At 51.1% G+C, this 17,154-nt stretch overlaps 1 protein-coding gene across 1 annotated transcript in view; it reads left to right on the forward strand.

Annotated features, from left to right (window-relative positions):
• Positions 1 to 17,154, forward strand: part of CREBBP (CREB binding lysine acetyltransferase) — a 123,461-nt gene that overhangs the window by 44,718 nt on the left and 61,589 nt on the right. Inside the window, exon 3 of the mRNA XM_080830005.1 lies at positions 10,141 to 10,317. Within this exon, the coding sequence (XP_080686131.1) occupies positions 10,141 to 10,317 (177 nt within the window). The remainder of the gene's footprint in view (positions 1 to 10,140; positions 10,318 to 17,154) is intronic.

Below are 17,154 nucleotides of genomic sequence, written 5' to 3' on the forward strand. Positions count from 1 at the left end.
TTGGAGTAGAGTGTGACAACGTAGCCATGTTACAACCAGGGTGAATTTGATTAAATTACCATCCAAGAGTGATCTCTGGCAGTCATAATCAGTTTGATCTACCTAGTTTATCAGTGTCTGATGACAGCTTAAATTAATATTTCAAATACAGATGGGCAGCCAAACAGTGGGTCATGTGATCACTGTGGGCAGTCAGAATATTTGAGTAGAGGATGGCTTTTTTTTTTTTTTTAAGATTTTGTTTATTTATTTATTTGTGTGTGTGAGAGAGAGAGCCCCCGAGCAGAAGCAGGAGGAGGGGCAGAGGCAGAGGGACAAGCAGGCTCCCTGCTGAGCAGGGAGCCCCACGTGGGACTTGATCCTGGGACCCTGGGATCATGACCTGAGCCGAAGGCAGATGCTTAACCGACTGATCTATCCAGGCATTCTGAGTAGAGGATAGCTTTAAAAAACAATTTTACTCCTTATGATGAAATAATGCCTTGTGTAGAGAATTTGAATAATATAGAAAATATTTAAGAGAAAACTTTTAAAAATTGCCTGTAAACTCTGTAGAGTTACTACTATTAAATATGTTGGTATTCGGGACACCTGGCTGGCTCAGTTGGTAGTGTCTGTGACGCCTGATCCTCAGGGTCGTAAGTTCGAGCCCCATGTTGGACTTAGAGCTCCCTGAGAAGAAAAGAAAGGAAATGTGGTGTTCTCGCTGCGTGTGTGCACGCACATCTGATTGTAGGGGTTATGTGTTTTGTATCCTTTCATTAACAATGCTCAAGGGACATTTTCCCTTCGTCAGTAATGAGTTTTTATGGTAAAAGGAGAGTTCTGCCTGTGCCGCGACTGCCTTCCGTCGCCTTCACACTCTTCCACGTGCCATCCAGTACCTCATTTGTGACCGCGGGCGCAGAGTGTGGCGCGTGAAGGTGCCTCTGGGCGTCCTCCGAGGCCCTGCTCCCCTCCTCACCGGAATCCCCAGTGGGCGTGATGGAGACGCGGGGCTGCGCCGAGCAGACTTCGTTAGCATTCCCGCGGCTCAGCGTTTGGTTGGAAGTGGAGTCACGTGTGTGAAACAGTGCTTTGTCTTTGAGTGTGTTTCGTGGTTGGAGAGTTATGGCGTTGCCTGAGCTGGGCAGCACCTTACTTTATCCCCTCCTGTCGTCTCGCCGCCGACGCCCGAGAGGCTGGGAGGGAGGCCCCTGGAGGCCCCAGGCGTGGGTCGCTGTGCCTGCCGCCTGGGCCTCGTCTTCCACCCTGGCTGTTTGAAGCGCTTCATCTGTTTTCCCGCCCCAAGGTAGAAGAAGAACATGACGTTCTGAATTTTCCTTAGCTTTCTTTCTCTGTTAATATGGTCATCGCGGGCTCACTTCCCCAACGCCTTCTCTGTGTGTTCAGTCCCACCTTCCCCTGCCCTTCCCCGGGTGGACATTGCCTCCTTCCTTGTTCCTCTGCGCTCCCTCGGGGCCGCTGCCTCCCTTTTTGCGGGACCGGAAATGCCTGCGCTGCCCGCAGAGGGCTTGGGCTAGCGGCTCGGGTCCCTGAGAGCCGGGGTCTCTCCCGTCGCGCCGCAGCGGAGCTGCAGTGTAAACTCATCTTCATCAGGATTCGCTCTTCATAAAATAAAATGCTTTTCTTTTTTCCCCTTTTCCCTCTCACTCTTTTATCGTCTCCTCCTCCTCTCTCCTCTCTCTCCATGGCTGCTGTGGGCTTTAATTTGCTTTCAGGGAGTGCTCGATCCTAAAGAGGCTGCTTCTCTACCTAAGAAGATATTTGGACTTGGGAGCACTGGGGGAAGGAATTGATGGCAGTTTCACTGTCCCCACCTGGGATCGTTGTGCCTGTGACCTACTGTGGGATGGTGAGCTACTGAGGGTGCAGAGCTGTGGAAGGCCTGGGCCCTGTGCAGTGTGGGTGGCAGGGACGTCCTCAGTGTTCTGGATCCCCACAGGTCCTGGCACTTGGCTCAGCTCCGAGTCTCCCGTTGTCACCCACTGTGAGCAGCCGGGCTTTCCGGGAGTGTGGCCCTCATAGCGATTCAAGTACTGATTGTTTAAAACCCAAAAAAGTCATCAGATTTAGGCTCAGAAGGAACTTTCAAGATCACCTAGTGGTCATGTGAATGCTCCATGTTGTACCTCCAAGGAGAACTAAGACTTAGAGGGGGCAAGAGGTTTGTCACACGGCGGATGAGTGCAGAACCACGATTGCAGACCATGTCCCACTGACCTTGGCCTGGTGCTTTTGCCAGTGAGCTGTCAGGGCCCACACCCTGAAGAGCTGGGGTATCTTAACTGCTGTGATATGCCGAAGTAGCCCCAACTCTGTTAAGGTACTAGTTTTGTTGCTAGAAGCTTCTAGAGTGAATTCTGGATGAATACAGATGAGGCCTCAGGCCACAAAAGCCTTGGCAGTGATTTGCTGTCCCATCACCTTCCTTTTAGCAGTTTCCATTGTTGTTTCTAAGTCACATTCTGGTCATGTATCATCCAAGTGAAATACCATGAGCGTCACTAAATACTCTTACCGATCTTCCAGTTGTGATTTATTGGTCTAAGGGAAGTGTCCAGAGTTGAGGGCTATAGATTTCCGAGAAAAATTTCCAGGTTGGCAGCGTTGCGTTGTAAGAGTCGAGTGCAGGAGGTGGGTCGGGCCGCTCCTGTGCCCAGTTCTCTTGCTCCAGGTAACTCTGCACGGGCCAGGCGATGTCTTGGGCGTTGCGATGTGTTGCATATTTCTGCTTACTCTTTATTTGCCAAGTTGAGGTACTGGAAGGATTCCAAGAGCAAGCGGGTGATAGCAGACAACTGCATGCAGCCATGTCTTTCCATGAAAACTGCTTTTCTTGGCTTTCTCCCAACCACGGTAGATTGCCAAGAGAAAATGCTTTGGGCTTTACAAATGATATGGCCATACTCTGGGTTAGTTCTGGTTCTTTATATCATTGAAAAGAACGAATTCTTCTGGCTTTTAAATTATTTGGCAAATTTTTGTTGTATGAAATTGCATTGTCTTTCCACGCCCTCTGTTGTGAGTCTGTGGCTCCCTGTGTTTGCCAGCGTGTGAAGGAACAGGCTGGACCCTTCGGGCCAGTGAACATGTCGGGCTGGGTTGAAGCCACGTCAGGATGGAACGCTTGGTGCTGTGTCACGGCCAGCTTACAGGCGGGAGTCCCCTGAGTTTCTTTTCTTTGTGGGCATATTCTTCCGTGTTTTGGTTTAAATTCCACCCTAGGAAGTTTAGGCCTGGGGTGTGCTGGTGTTACATCGTTATTGCTTATGATATATATTAAGATTGAAATGAACATTCTGAGTATTGTTTTTAAGGCTAGAAAACAACCCGAAGCAAGAACTGGAAATGTGTGTTGTTTACTAGGACAGCTTGAAGACAGTGGCCCGTTACAAGTACTGCTACAACTGATAAATGCGTGCGATGGGGTTTGTCACAAGTTTATTATGTTTCTCTGAAAATGTCTCATAATCCAGTGCCATTGTCTCCAGCTGGCCCCTCTCTCTGATCCTAAACTGAGTCACTCCCCACCATCACACACTCTCTGAAAAACATTCATTTATTTTGTTATTACCCTAAGCAACTTCTGAAAGAAATCCCATCTAACGTGAAACCGTTCCTCCCCAAACCAAGCGATAACAACATCCTAGCCAGCCCCGAGAGTAGGACATCCTCATGGTTTACGTTGTGGGTTTGTTTAATCTTCTCTCAACTCTACGAGGAGGTGCTGTTATGTCTGCATCAGAGGCAGTACAGCCAAGGCACAGAGAGGTGTAATTAAATCGCCCGAGATCACAGACCTCACCCTTAGCAGAGAGCTCCCCTCAAACCAGGTAAATATCCTGAGTCCATACACCTAACTATAGCCTGCTGCTTGTCTGAGTGAAATCCTGTTTGTGTCTGTGTTCCAATAAAACTTTAGTTTGTTTTGTTTTTTCAAAAACAGGCGTGGGGTTGGCTTTTTGGCCCATGCCGGCTGGTCTTTGCGGACTGAGCCTTCTTGTCCAACAGTATCACGTGCCATGCATTTGCGGGGCCAAGTGTAGCTGGGGGACACGCAGTTCTGCCTAAGCACCCAGGTGGTGGAGAGCGCCAGGGTCAGTTCTCCAGCTGATTTGCTGTATTTCTCAGCTTTGGCCCCCTGCCCCGCCGGTCCTCATCCACAAAGGGTAAGTTTTAACCAGATACTCTTTGAAGCCCTCGCAGTTGAAAATTGTAACCTGGGACGCCTGGGTGGCTCAGTTGGTTGAGCGATTGCCTTTGGCTCAGATCATGATCCTGGAGGCCTGGGATCGAGCCCTGAGTTGAGTCGGGCTCCCTGCTCAGCGGGGAGTCTGCTTCTCCCTCTCTGCCTTACCCCACTGCTGTTCTCTCTCTCCCTCTCCCTGTCTCAAATAAATAAATAAAATCTGAGAAAAGAAAAGAAAATTCTGACCCATCCCTTTGTCCCTGGTAGGGTCGTACTCTGCTCCCTTTCCGTGGCTTTCCTGAGCACCGTGAGTAACGCCCCCAGAGCAGTACTGCCTCTGATGGCTGCGCTGCGTGGTGTGGTTTTAAGCGTATGTCAGGGTGCGAGGAAAACTGCCGAAGAATTCAGCTTTAGAAAAAGAAGGTGTTTAGTGGTCTCGGCGAAACCACATCAAACTCCGCGTTTGTTGCCACTTAAAACCTTTCTGAAGGCCTGGCTGGCTCCGAGCGAGATCATGCAGTGGAAGCGTCTTTCCTCCGCGCCCGTCCCGCGCCGCCGCCTCTCCCGTCCCAGGTATTCTTAGCTGGTCACACCGCATCGTCCCATCAGGCTTTTAGCTCATAAATGGTTATGAGCTGATCCTTCCTGAGACTGTATGTTGAAAAGAGGATGTTTGGAGATGAAAACCGGGGAGAGTTCATTGGCGAGGGTGGTGGTTTCCATGAGCGGTTGACGTCTTTGGCCTGGAGACTGTCTGCGGGCAAAGGCCCGTGTGTGGCAGGGGGTTGTGAGGCGTGAGGAGAGCGTGCCCGTCCCTGAGAATGGAGAGGGCCGGGCAGTGAGGAGATTCCTCCCCCGAGGGCAGGCGTCCTTAACCTTCAGGGGATGTCAGGGAGCAAGAACACGGACCCCGGCTTGCCGTTGTTGCGGAAACCTACTTTGGGAGGAAGTGTCTACTGTCAGTGTTATTGATCTTTAACCCCCCCTAGTTGGCACTTTGATTTTTAGTTTAGTACCTCGTTTGATTAGGTGAACATAAAGATGTTCTTAGGGTTAGTGTGTAGTGGAGAGAACCGTGCTGTTTTGAGGGGAGACCAGAGCTTGTTTTTTTAGTGCTGTGTGTTGATGGTTGTCATATCATGACACAAATAGAAAATGAAAATATTTGTCCCACATGCCGAGGTCAGCAGAGCGGTTGTTTGCCGCCACTGGCGACCCCCGAGGCAGATAGAGCAGTGTTTCCTTGCACCAGTGGGAAGCCCTGGGCCGGGCGGGGGGTGGTGGGGGGTGGACGGTGGGCATGGCCTGGAGCCTTGCCCCGAAGCCCGGGCTTTGCTGGCCCAGTAGGCGTAGCACAGAGGCTCTGCTTTCCAGCCAGGCGTGGCTCCTGTGTGTGATGCCGGTGTCACACGGAGCTCAGATGCTCCTGTGAGACCCGCTCCGAGGGCGTGCTCTCGTGCTGGAATTCAGCATGGCCCGCCGGCTGCCTGTCTGCTCTGTCCTCCTGTCTACCGTGATGGATATTTAGAAGGTAGAAGGGACACTGTCCCTGCTGCCTTTCCCAGTGCCCCTCCAGCCAGCGGGGACTGGCCCCCAGTCCTTTAGTTGCATCTGCCTTCAGGGCTGACACTGGGGTCTCTGCTGCTCTGAACAGCTGTCTCTTAGGGGGTTCATTTATTTGGTTCCTTCCCCAGATACTAAGTGAGCACCTACTACACGCCTGGGCCCAAGAACACAGTAATTATTGTTATGACGAAAAATGCTATAGACTCATACAGTGTCTTGTACTTCCCGCAGTTTGCCTGTAGTGCGTGTCTTCCCTGTCCTTCTGTAGACGGCTGTCGCTCACCTGCTTGCCGGACAGCTCAGGACCATAGCAGGTTTTGACTGGCGGGCCAGGCACTGTTAACCACAATTTGTTTCACACCCTGTTTCAGTGATAAAGGCTAGTATAGATATTGTTCACTTTTCTCCTTCTCTTTTTTTTCTGAATGGGGGTGGGGATGGGGTGGGGGCTGTGGAGGCAGAGGAAGAAGCAGACCCCTTGCTGAGCAGAGAGCGCGGCACGGGGCTCGATCCCAGGACCCTGGGATCGCGACCTGAGCCAAATGCAGAGGCTTTAACCCACTGAGCCACCCAGGCCCGCATTGTTCAGGTTTCTTGAACTAAACTCTAAAGAGAGATTTTCTTTTCGGATCTCGCGCTTTAGAGCCCTGCTTTGGCTAATAAATAATCCACATCCCTGTGGAGTGGGAGGTGGGTAGGCCTCTGGGTCTGGCACTAGCAATTTTCTCTCCTTCTTATCTAGTTTGTGCGTTCCTGTGCCCAGGGACTGCCATTTCCACGTCTTACTCTCTCGTTGAAGTGAGAGTCACAGACAGAATGAGTAGGTTTTCCAAAGAGTGATCCACCTGGCTACAGAAATGTTTTTTCATGAGAAATGTAGTAGACCTATAAGGCATTATTTAATTTAGATTTCATTATAGGAGAGCTTGCCTTTCTTAAGGTACTTATTAACTTGTTCACTTTTCCCATTTCTTGAGATTGAACTTGAATTCAGTCCTTAAAGGAGCTCCAAAAGAATAGAGTTAACAGGTGTGGGCTGTTGCTGAATGAGGCAGGATATAGATATTAATTCCATAGGCTTTAATTTATTCATACATTAATAAATTTCACCATCAGTTGAATGGTTGCGTATTTCTGCTGTTCTGCCTTTTGAATTTTATGGTAATTATCTAGCAGCCTTAACCCGGATCCTGGTAAACTTCAGTTGCAAATAAAGCCGAGTTTACAAAATTGTTAACTGTTGGGAAGTATGTAGATGTTTATTGGAATTAGACATTTTGATTTGACAACTTCATTGTGAGCCTTGGTGCTAAAAATGTGTGTTAGCCTAGACTTGGGACCACATGTATTCAGTCTGATCAGAGGAGAATATATATAGAACAGGAATTCAGAAATCTACAAATCTCTAGAAGCAAATAGCTTTTACCCCAAACTGTGGGCTAGGACTGGAGAGTAGCCTTCAGTTTTGCCAGGTTCTGTCAAGATGGGGTAGGTGGGTGGCGGCTACCCTTTGCAGGACTGTCCACTGGTTTTCCTGTTTGCTTTGACTGGTTAGGGTTACCCTGGGGGTGGCTGTGGACTGAGGGAGCAGAGCCTGACTTCACGCAGGCAGCCTGGACTGTGCTCCACCTTTGTTGTCAGAGACGGAGGAATGGCATTTCCTCCCTGTTTTTTAAATGTATGGTCCTCCCTGAGCTGAACATTGCTTACTTGCCATCTGTGATCTTTGACTTTGCCTTGGTTCTTGCCCTGTGAGGATCAGAGCCATGTTGAGATGGTTTCCTTCACTGTTGATTGGATGGTCAAGAAGAAAAAGTGACAAGAAATCTGTCACAGTGGGACACCTGGAGTGGCTTACTCAAGCAAGCATCTGCCTTCAGCTTGGGTCATGATCCCAGGATCCTGGGATCGAGTCCCATATGGGATCCTTGCTCAGGAGGGAGCCTGCTTCTCCCTCTGCCTGCTGCTCCCCCTGCTTGTGCTCTCTCTCCTTTCTCTCTCTCTCTGACAAATAAATAGTAAATAATCTTTAAAGGAAAGAGAGAGAGCTCTGTCAGAGTACATCAAACACTCTGAAACACTTGGGTCAGCCAGTTAGGAAGTGCTTTGCCCAGAGGCTCACCGGGCAAGTAGTAACACAGCTGACCGGACCACCTACCCACCTCATCTTCACCCTGGCAAGACAGTTCTAGAAATGGGTTTTTCAGAACAAGTTGAGTGAACTTTGAGACTCACAGAAGTCCTTTGGGAGCTCATTGGCCTCTTGGTGTTTTCTTCCCTCTGCACCAAAGGCGTGACAACCTTAGACGGTTGGTGTGAGTAGGAGGACAGTTACTTCTCTTTCCCACCCTCTAGCTGTTGCCCACTTCGATTTGTTGATGCTGGAAACTTCCACGACAACGTTGATTTTCTTGTTTGTCAAATTGGTGGCTCTGAAGGGTGCACTGCATGACGCTGGGGAAGTTGCATCTACACGTGCTCAAACCCAGGCATGGCTCGTGCGGGCGCTCAGGAAGTCCAGGCCAACCATGAGGACAGGTCCGGTTCATGAGACGTGAATGGTACACACGCTTCTAGCACACGTGGTTCTAAGGAGAGAAATTTTAGATGAAATCCAGGAAGTAGAAATCCTAACTATATTTTTTTCTGCAAATTTTTGGGTCACTAAGAACAGGGTTTGATTTTATCCAATAAAACATAAATTCTGAGAGAAATAATTACTACATGGAGTTAAGTTGGGGTAATGCTTTTTGAAAATAAAAGTTCTTGCTTCATTTCTTCAGAGTTTCAGATAACAACTGAAGGAACCTAGTCAAGAATCAGAAATGCCCATTAAGTTTCCTGAGCTACCGTGTTGCTTTGGTTAAATCATCTGAACTGAAAAGTTGAGCCTGATTACTGGGCTTTGAGAAAAATTTGTGTTTGTTTCAGTTACTCAGGTTGAATTTGAAGTTCAGTGACATTTAAATTTGTTTCCATTTACTCAAGGAGATCAAGTAGGGCAAAAGTGGCAACTGGAATGTGTTCCATTTCAAAACGGTGGAAATGTCAGTGGTGAGGGCCAGGCCTGGAAGCCACCTGCCCACACGGACGTGCTCAGAGCAAGATCTTCTTGGTTATGCTAGTTTGTCTTTATTTGTGTTTTTACGTGGACGTTTCAGCTGAAAGAGGCCAGCTGGGGTGAGCATTGGTTTGTTTACAACCTAAAATCTTAGAGCTTAAGGAAATAATGTGATTCTTCTTGTTCAAGACAGTCGTCTTACAGGCGAGATCCGGGTGCACAGGAGGAGGGAATGGAAGTTGCCCCGCATCAGTGGTCCCCGTGCAGGGTCGGCCGGGAGAGCCGAGCCATGGTTTCTTGATGTGGGGAGCCCTCTTCCCTAGGACGCGCTCCCTCAGAGGAACCCCTTCCTCCCCGTTTCCAAACATCTCACCAAGACACCCGAAAAGTAGAGTGAGCACTAGGCATCGGGTAGGATATTAGAACTTGCAGGAAAAGCCTGGGCAGGCGACCAGAGAAGCCGGTCCCTCCAAAGTGGCGGGTGGGACGGGGTGTTGCCACAGGGATCCAGCCAGGGGCAGGAGATGAGGGAGGCATAGAGAGGGGCTCCTCCTGCCTACTCTTGCTTTTAGCTACTGTAGGTTTTATTTCACTAATTAAAAAAAAAAAACAAACTTCTTTATGGAGCCCTGAGACTTGTCAAACAGAGAAAGTAGTATAACAGCCCCCCCCCCACACACCTGTCACCTGTTAGGAGTTAGCAACATACGGCCAGTTGCGCCAGTCGCTTTTTTTCTAGGCCCTTCTCTTGTCACTACCTCCTTGCCTCCTGGGATGATTTTAAAGTGAATCCCAGAGGTTATAGCATTCCTTTGTCAACATGCCTACTGCAAATTTTGAACTAATGGAAACAAAGTTTCAGTCTGATGACGAACTTGACAGAAAGTAGTTACTCGGAGTGGTTCAGGATTAAACTCCAGGAAGTCCCCTTTGTCAGTGATTCTGGAAGCTCTTGTTTTCCAGGTGATTTTCTTAACGTGTTGCTGCCACTGTCGGGGCGCGGGGGTGTGAGGGTGAGGAGTCCGGCTGCGGTGAGGGTGGAGAGGCAGCTGGCTCTTGGGACGATGTTTCAGGAGGGGCAGGCGGAGCTCTCGGTAGCGGCTTCTGGGTCTTCTGCCCTTGGTGTGCAGCTCCTGGAGCAAGTTGCTCTGTTCAAAATCCAAGCGGAACCTGGAGAACGAGCCTTCGATTTAGAATGAAAATGAGGGTTTCACAAGAAGTAATGATTTTTGCTTCAGCGGGTCAGAGTGAGCATTTCGGAGGCCCTTCCTTTTGTACGTGACGGTGTCATGACCGCTCGTGTTGCCTTTCTCTGTTTCAGATGGGAATGACTGGTAACACAAGTCCCTTCGGACAGCCCTTCAGTCAGACTGGAGGGCAGCAGATGGGAGCCCCTGGAGTGAACCCCCAGTTGTCCAGCAAACAGAGCATGGTCAACAGTTTGCCTCCCTTCCCTACGGACATCAAGAATGCTTCAGTCACCAACGTGCCAAACATGGTAGGTTGCCCTCGGCCCTCAGCCTGTGGTCCCCGGTGGGTGCGCTGGCGCGTGGAGTGTGCCACGCTCACTGTGAAGATCTGCCGCCGGACGTGTGTCGTGGGTGAGGGGAAGAGAGACACTGCCGGGGAGCACTCTGTCGCTGAGCCGGCAGTCGTGGCTCAGCCGGTCCTTGCGGCTCCCTCTGCGCGGGGGCGTTCACGGAGCCGCACGGCTGCAGACGGCTGGGCCCTTCGCGCTCTTCCTGTTCGCGCTGACGCTGTCCGGAGAACCCGAATCGGTGTCGTACGCCTGGGAGATGAGGGGGTCGTGTCCGTCCGTCCTTTTTTTTTTTTTTTTAAGAATTTATTTACTTATTTGTTCGAGCTGAGAGGGAGCAGCAGGCAGAGGGAGAAGCAGGCTCCCCACCGAGCAGGGAGCCCGATGCGGGGCTCGATCCCAGAACCCTGGGATCATGACCTGAGCAGAAGGTGGCACTTGACTGACTGAGCCACCCCAGGCGCCCCAGATCTGTCCTGATAGAGAGTTTCATGTATGTTTCTTCTTCTGAGATTTCCCACCTGTAAGAGAGGAACTAGTCTTGGAGCCTCCCAGTCTAACGAACCAAGAAAGTAATGGGAAAATAGCTCCTTTTGCCCTGCAAAATGGAATCTTCTAAAATTGTAAACCCTGAGGGGCAAGTGTATTCTTTTGTCAGACTCCCTGTGCACACTTAGGGACTGAATATCTGATGTGCCTTTGGTGGTCAGTCAAGGCCAGCTGTCTCCTTACCTGGGCTTGCTGGGGGGACCTGCCCGCCCAAGCTTGCCATCCACTTGGCTGTGCAGTGGCAGCTTCGAAAGGTCCGGAAGAAAGCCAGGGATTATGTTCAGAAAAGCATCATCTTTGGTTTGTCTTTTGATTTTTAAAAACTTTTCTTTGTCTGTAAAGATACACAGAGAATTCCTATGTGTCTGTCACTTGGCTTCTCCTGAGGTTAGCATCTTATGTGACCCTGGTACGTTGTCACAACTAAGAGATTGACATTGCTTACAGTGCTTACAGTTGTGAGGCTGTTGGAAGTGGGTTGAGGGGGTGGGGGTGGATTACTCTTAGTTTTTGGTAAAATCAGAAAATGGGGTAAGAGCAGGGTGTCCTGATCGGGCGTCGTCTCCGTAGCATCCTTCCTTCTTTTAAAAAGGGACGGGGGGTTCAGGTAGTAAAGTGTGTTCTCAAGCTGTTTAAGGTTTTTACTACTTTATTTCTTCTGATCGTTTCCCCATAACCTGCCTGGATTTGCTGCTGTCCTTGCTGTAACATTCTGTTGGGGTCAGAACCTGAATCAAGGCCTCTGCTCCCCAGGGCAGCAGGCCGGGAGCCGGCACCCACACTCTTCTGCCCTTCCTTCCCCAGGCTCCTCGGGTGGACTGGAGGGCGGGTGATCGTCCCCGCAGCTCGGCCAGATGAGAGCGGGTGCTTCTGTACAAACAGTCTGTGTTTCGGAGCATGGGAAACCCCGCCTTATGTTTTCCTCCCTCCTCTCTTTTCAGATCTTCCCCAGCCCATTTCCACCCCCTCTCTCCTTGACCTGCAGCTTGCGGGCAGAGTCCCTTTGCCTTCAGTCCCCCTGCCTGCCTCTGCTCCTGGGACCGAATGCCTGGCAGCACCGTGCATGTCAGGGGCAGGTTCATTCTGGACTGGGGAGAGGCTTCCGTTTCCCTTCACCTGTGCCAGGGCTGGTGGGGACAGTGGGGACAGCCCTTTGGTCTGGGTCAGGGCTTCTTTCTCCCTCGGCACTGTTGACATTTGGGGCTGGATCTTTGTCTGTCGTGAGGGCCATTCCTGTGTATTGTGCCCCTCACCCACCAGGTGCTCACAGCCCTTCCTCTCCCCCCACAATCGCCCCAGGTGAGGGAACACCTGCTCTGGGAAGGCAGTAGCACTAGCACTCCGTCCTCCGTATTTGTGACTTCGAGCTCCCTGCATCCCTAAGTTTTTCTTTTCCTCGCCCTTCCAGCTATGCTCTTTCTTACTCCATTCCTCCCCCCACAGCCTCATCGGATCATCAGGGTAAACTGAGGAAGTGTTTTTGGTCTGTAGAGCTGCACTGTTTGCCTAGGTACCACTGCCCCACAGGGGTATGCATAGACTTTGACAGAGATCCCCAGAACGTACCTTTGGAGGGCAGGCATTGAATGCAGTCCTTAGACATTGACCTGGAGCGCACGGGGCTGACTTTGCCAGCATGTGTGTCTATGAGGGAGCGTGGCCCAGTCAGCAGCCTTGTTGCTATTGGGATGGGAACCAGAGGGGACTGGCAGAGACATGGGACAGCCGGTGCACGGTTTATGCCTGAGTTTTCATGCCCTCAGTTTACCTTATTTTTATAACAGCCTCTTAAAAGACATTGCTATATGTCCCATTTTACAGATGAGGAAGTTGAGGGTTTGAGAGGTTTTCATTTGTTCAAGGCTATGTAGCTCCTGTCTGCAAAGTCTAAAACTCTTTTTAAAAATACCTGGTATTGGGGCACCCGGGTGGCTTAGTGGGTTAAAGCCTCTGCCTTCGGCTCAGGTCATGATCTCAGGGTCCTGGGATCGAGTCCCACGTTGGGCTCTCTGCTCAGCGGGGAGCCTGCTTCCTCCTCTCTCTGCCTGTCAAATAAATAAATAAAATCTTCAAAAAAAATAAATAATAATGCCTGGTATCATGTTTTAGCAACCCTGAGCCCACTGGGGATGCTAGCCTGTGTTTCCAGCACTTCCTTGAGCACGTGTTGTAGGTCTTCCTTAAATTTTCTAACTTATTAAAAAAAATTTTTTTTCTAAATTATATCTGACCCCTTGGAATCTGTGGATTTTGGTTTTTTCCCCAGAGTGAGGGAGAGAAGATAGCAAAAGCTGGATGTTTTTAATGGGCGCGGGGCAGGGGGGAAATATGAAGCCTTGATCTCACTTGTGTTTTGTTTTGTTTTTGGTCATCCTTTGGGGAATAATCTTTTAAAACCCAGCTCGAGCTGGGGTACCACACAGTTCAGGTTGGGGCTCTGGTGCCGCATTACCTGATGCCCTGGTCGAGCTCTTCATGGAATGATTTAAGCTACTCAGTCATTGATCACGGGGCGCTTACTTTTCTCCTCTCCTAGATTCTGGAGGATTCCAGCATCCCCAGGTAGGTTGATAAAGGAAGGGGATGTGGCCATCCCTTTAATCTACCCCATTTGGTGAACACTGTCTCCTGGCCCACGTGCCCCAGGATACGGGTTTTTCATGAAATTTGGTTGGTGGTGATGGAAAACAAATACTCATAAAATACAAACTGCCCTAGCAGGTCTGAGGAGCAGGCAGTGGCTGAGGTTGACACAGGGACCTCCCTGGGCCAAACCAAGGAAAGACATTTCAGGGCAGGGTCAAAAGATGAGCAGAAGCCACAGAGACCAGGGGGCACTGGGAGAGCATTGGCTTGGATAGGAACCAGCAGGCAGCCAGCGGGAAAGGAGACTCTCAAGGTGGAGGGGAGAGCTGTGTACTGGAGTGTGGGAGCCGAGCAGGAGCCAGCTCCGGGAGGGCTTTGGGTGGCAGGGGTCACTGCGGTGGTCTTGACTAGAGGATGCACTTGATCACAGAGAGAGGGGGCAGGAGGCCAGACAAGATTGGCCACTGGAACAGAAGTGTGGGGCCACCACATAAGGCGACTTGGTGCTTGGGGGAACCATGTACAGAGCTGGGGGAGGGACGGGCCGGAGAGGAGGGAGAACAAGGTGGGCGGGGGGCGGGGGGCATTTGTAATTGCACTTCACATGTGTTCCTTTTGAGATGCTTGTGAGGTGTCCGTGTGGGGGGCATCAGGCGAACAGGTGGGCATACAGCAGGGCATCCGCCGTCCCAGTCCACAGGGAATGAGAGCGCCGTAGGGGAGACAGGTGGAGGAGGATCCGGGTAATGGGAACGGGACGGGGAACATGAACAGGAGGAGACGGCGAGTCAGGCGTCAGGGCAGAAGAGTGTCCCCAGAACATGCGGGTTGGTCTGCGGGATGCAGAGACCTGTGCATATGCTCTGTTGTCCCCCACAGGGTTCCCCACTGTCATTATCCTCTGGGATGTGCTGGGGGTCTCGGGGGGGGGGGGCTCCAGGTCCCTGGTGCAGGTGGGGTCGTTTTTGACGGCTTATAGATTCTCAGGATAATATTTCAAAGCAAACTGGCACATTTCCCCAAATTTTCAAATGTATGTCATCACAGTTCTATGTTTGGCCATCTTGTCTATAATTTCTTAACTTACTACAGATTATTTAAGTTTGTTAGAAATTTCACCATGTTATTAGGGTGTTTCATGATTCTGAGATGCACTCTTTTTTTCAGATTTGTAGTATCTCTGAAATCAGGTTGTGTTTTAGAAATAGTCAAGATTGATTTAGATCTAATAAAATACAGTGTGTATGCCATTTTACTTGTTTGTAATTTGAATTAATAGGAGTGACATAACAGTTACACATATATATGCACTGTGTAGTTTTCCAGAACAGCTTTCATGGGTAGAAGGGTTTTTTTTGGTTTTTTTTTTTTGTTTTGGTTTTTTTAAATTATTTAAATTTTACTGACAAAAGAACAGGTGCAGATTTGAGTTGGGGTAGAGGTCAGGTCATCTTTCTGTGGGCTGGGATGGGGGTCCCTGTAGACCATGTGGAAGGAGGGCTGTGCACAAGGATGCGTGAGGAGGCAGAGGTGGGGACGTAGTTCCTGGGCGATGCCCTGAAGAGGAGGCCCCGTCACTCCTGGTGGTACTCTCTAGCTGTCATTTTCATCTGAACAAGTCCTAGCATGCAAAGTTGGGGAGGAGGGGGGACATCAGACATCATTTGGGACTGGAGTTGTCAGTCAGGTCATTGCCGACCTTCACAGTAGGTTCCAGAGTGTTTTTAAAGGGGCGTTGTTAAGATGTGGGACAAGTCTTGTGTATCTAGTCTGAGAAAGTTCGGTGACCAAAGGGGCTCCCTCCTCTGGTTCCCCGTGGACTGTCCTGTGGGGCTCCCAGATGTAGTCTGCTGTGGGGTTCTTTCTTACAGGAAGCTCTTGGGAGGGAGGAGGTGGTGGTTCTTCTTGTTTGGTTTGGGGCTTTTGTTTTTTTGAGAAAAACTAAGAACTGTGTTACGGAGATAGCCCATTCTTAAAGTTGTGACACGGGAAGTCAGGGTGCTGCTTATTTAAAGTCGCTCACGAGAGTGTGTTAGGGTTCATATTGGTCCCCATGTCACAGTCTGAAGTGCAGGCTTCAGGCGAGGCCCCCAGATGGCGGCTGATCCAGGTCTGTCCCGGGAGGAGACCGCGGCGGGCGGAGGCCTGTGCGCGCAGGGGAGGGCCTCGGGCTTCCGCTCCCTGCCCGCGCGCTGGCCGCACGGGGCTGGTGAGCCGGCAGCCGCCCTTGCGGGGCCCTCTCTGCGTCTTCAGGTTTCTCTGTGTCTCAGGGTGTGCCGCGGACCCCCGCGTCGGCGACCGGCTCCTGGTCCCATCCAGTCTTCCTGGGCGGAGTCCCTTCGAGGAGGCGGGAGTCTCTGCGTCCGAGGTCACTCTTCTGTCCTTCCTCGCACAGCCGCTCCGCTCCTTCGAGGGCCGTGCAGGAGGATCCCCCCACGGCCGGCTTTCTCTCTCTCTCAGCCACACTCTGCAGTTTTAAACAAGCCGCTCCGGCGACGCGGACGTGGAATAACGTTGTCAGGCGCCTCTGACTGCTGCGGTGCTGGCCGCCCGCCGTCCCGCTGTCCGCTCCGAAGTCTTCCCGCAACCCTTGTTTGCCTTGTTCTCCTGATTCTCCCTCTTCTGTATCCGGTGTCTGATCCCTGAGGGGTCAGGACTTGAAACGACCGAGCAGGGTGAAGCCTCGTGAATCCAGGGCTTTTCTGCAGAGACGCTCCCCTTCCCACGGCCCCGTGCACTGGCTCCTGGCGCTCCACGGCGGGAGCTCACCGGCTCTGACCGGCGGGTGGGTCCCTCCGCCCCAGCACTCAGGACGGCCTCCTGTCCTCGTGGGAAAGCGAATGGCAAGGGACGGGTCACTCCGGCTCCGAACCATCCACAGGCGGGAATGGGGCCTCGGTATGTGAACTGGGAAGCCGGGGCGAACGCTAGGAAGTGAGTGTTGTCATTAGTAGTGACCGCAGTGTTTGTGTATTTTCAAGAGCTTGCGTCTGCTTCTTTCATCTATTCCTACACCTGTGTCTTGAAGATCCCCCAGAGTGCGGGTGCTGGGGCCTTTGAAGAGTGACTTCGTCTAGAATTCCTTTCAGTAGCCGTGTAAATCCCTGCTCCTGCTTAAACTTTTGTTTTGGCAATAAATATCAGCCGAGAGATAGCCTAAGCCCAAAGTAGGATACTTTGCAAATACCGGGAAACTATAAGTTGAGAAAAATGAACAACGTCCCTTGATGTCAGGCATAAGCTCAGGCATCGCAGGTGCTCAGTCAGGGTCATCTGACTTTCTGTCCAGGGTCTGATTAGTACAGCCCTTTCTTCAGCCCCCGCCCCCCGCCCCAGGGAGCAGCTCACGTGACCCCCAGAGTCACTCTGCTCTCGTGCTTCCTGCCAAGTGGAGAGCCCACAGGAAGGTCGAAGGCTGGCCCGCATCCCCACTGACTGTTGGTGTCGCGACTGGCACCTGCCTGTCAGCCGCAAGTGCGACCGAAGTTGACCAGGCATTTCTGAGGAGTGAGATGACCCTTGGAAGAACTCTGCAGAGAGCGCGCTCAGTCTGGATGGGGATGGTCCTAGCTCGCACAGGGGTCAGCACCGTCCATCACTGCATCTCAAGTATCACAGGCCGTGTCCCCTTCCCTTTCATGGCCACCTGCATCAGCCCTGAGG

Source organism: Martes martes, assembly GCF_963455335.1.
Source record: "Martes martes genome assembly, chromosome: 18".
In the NCBI taxonomy this organism is placed as follows: domain Eukaryota; kingdom Metazoa; phylum Chordata; class Mammalia; order Carnivora; family Mustelidae; genus Martes; species Martes martes.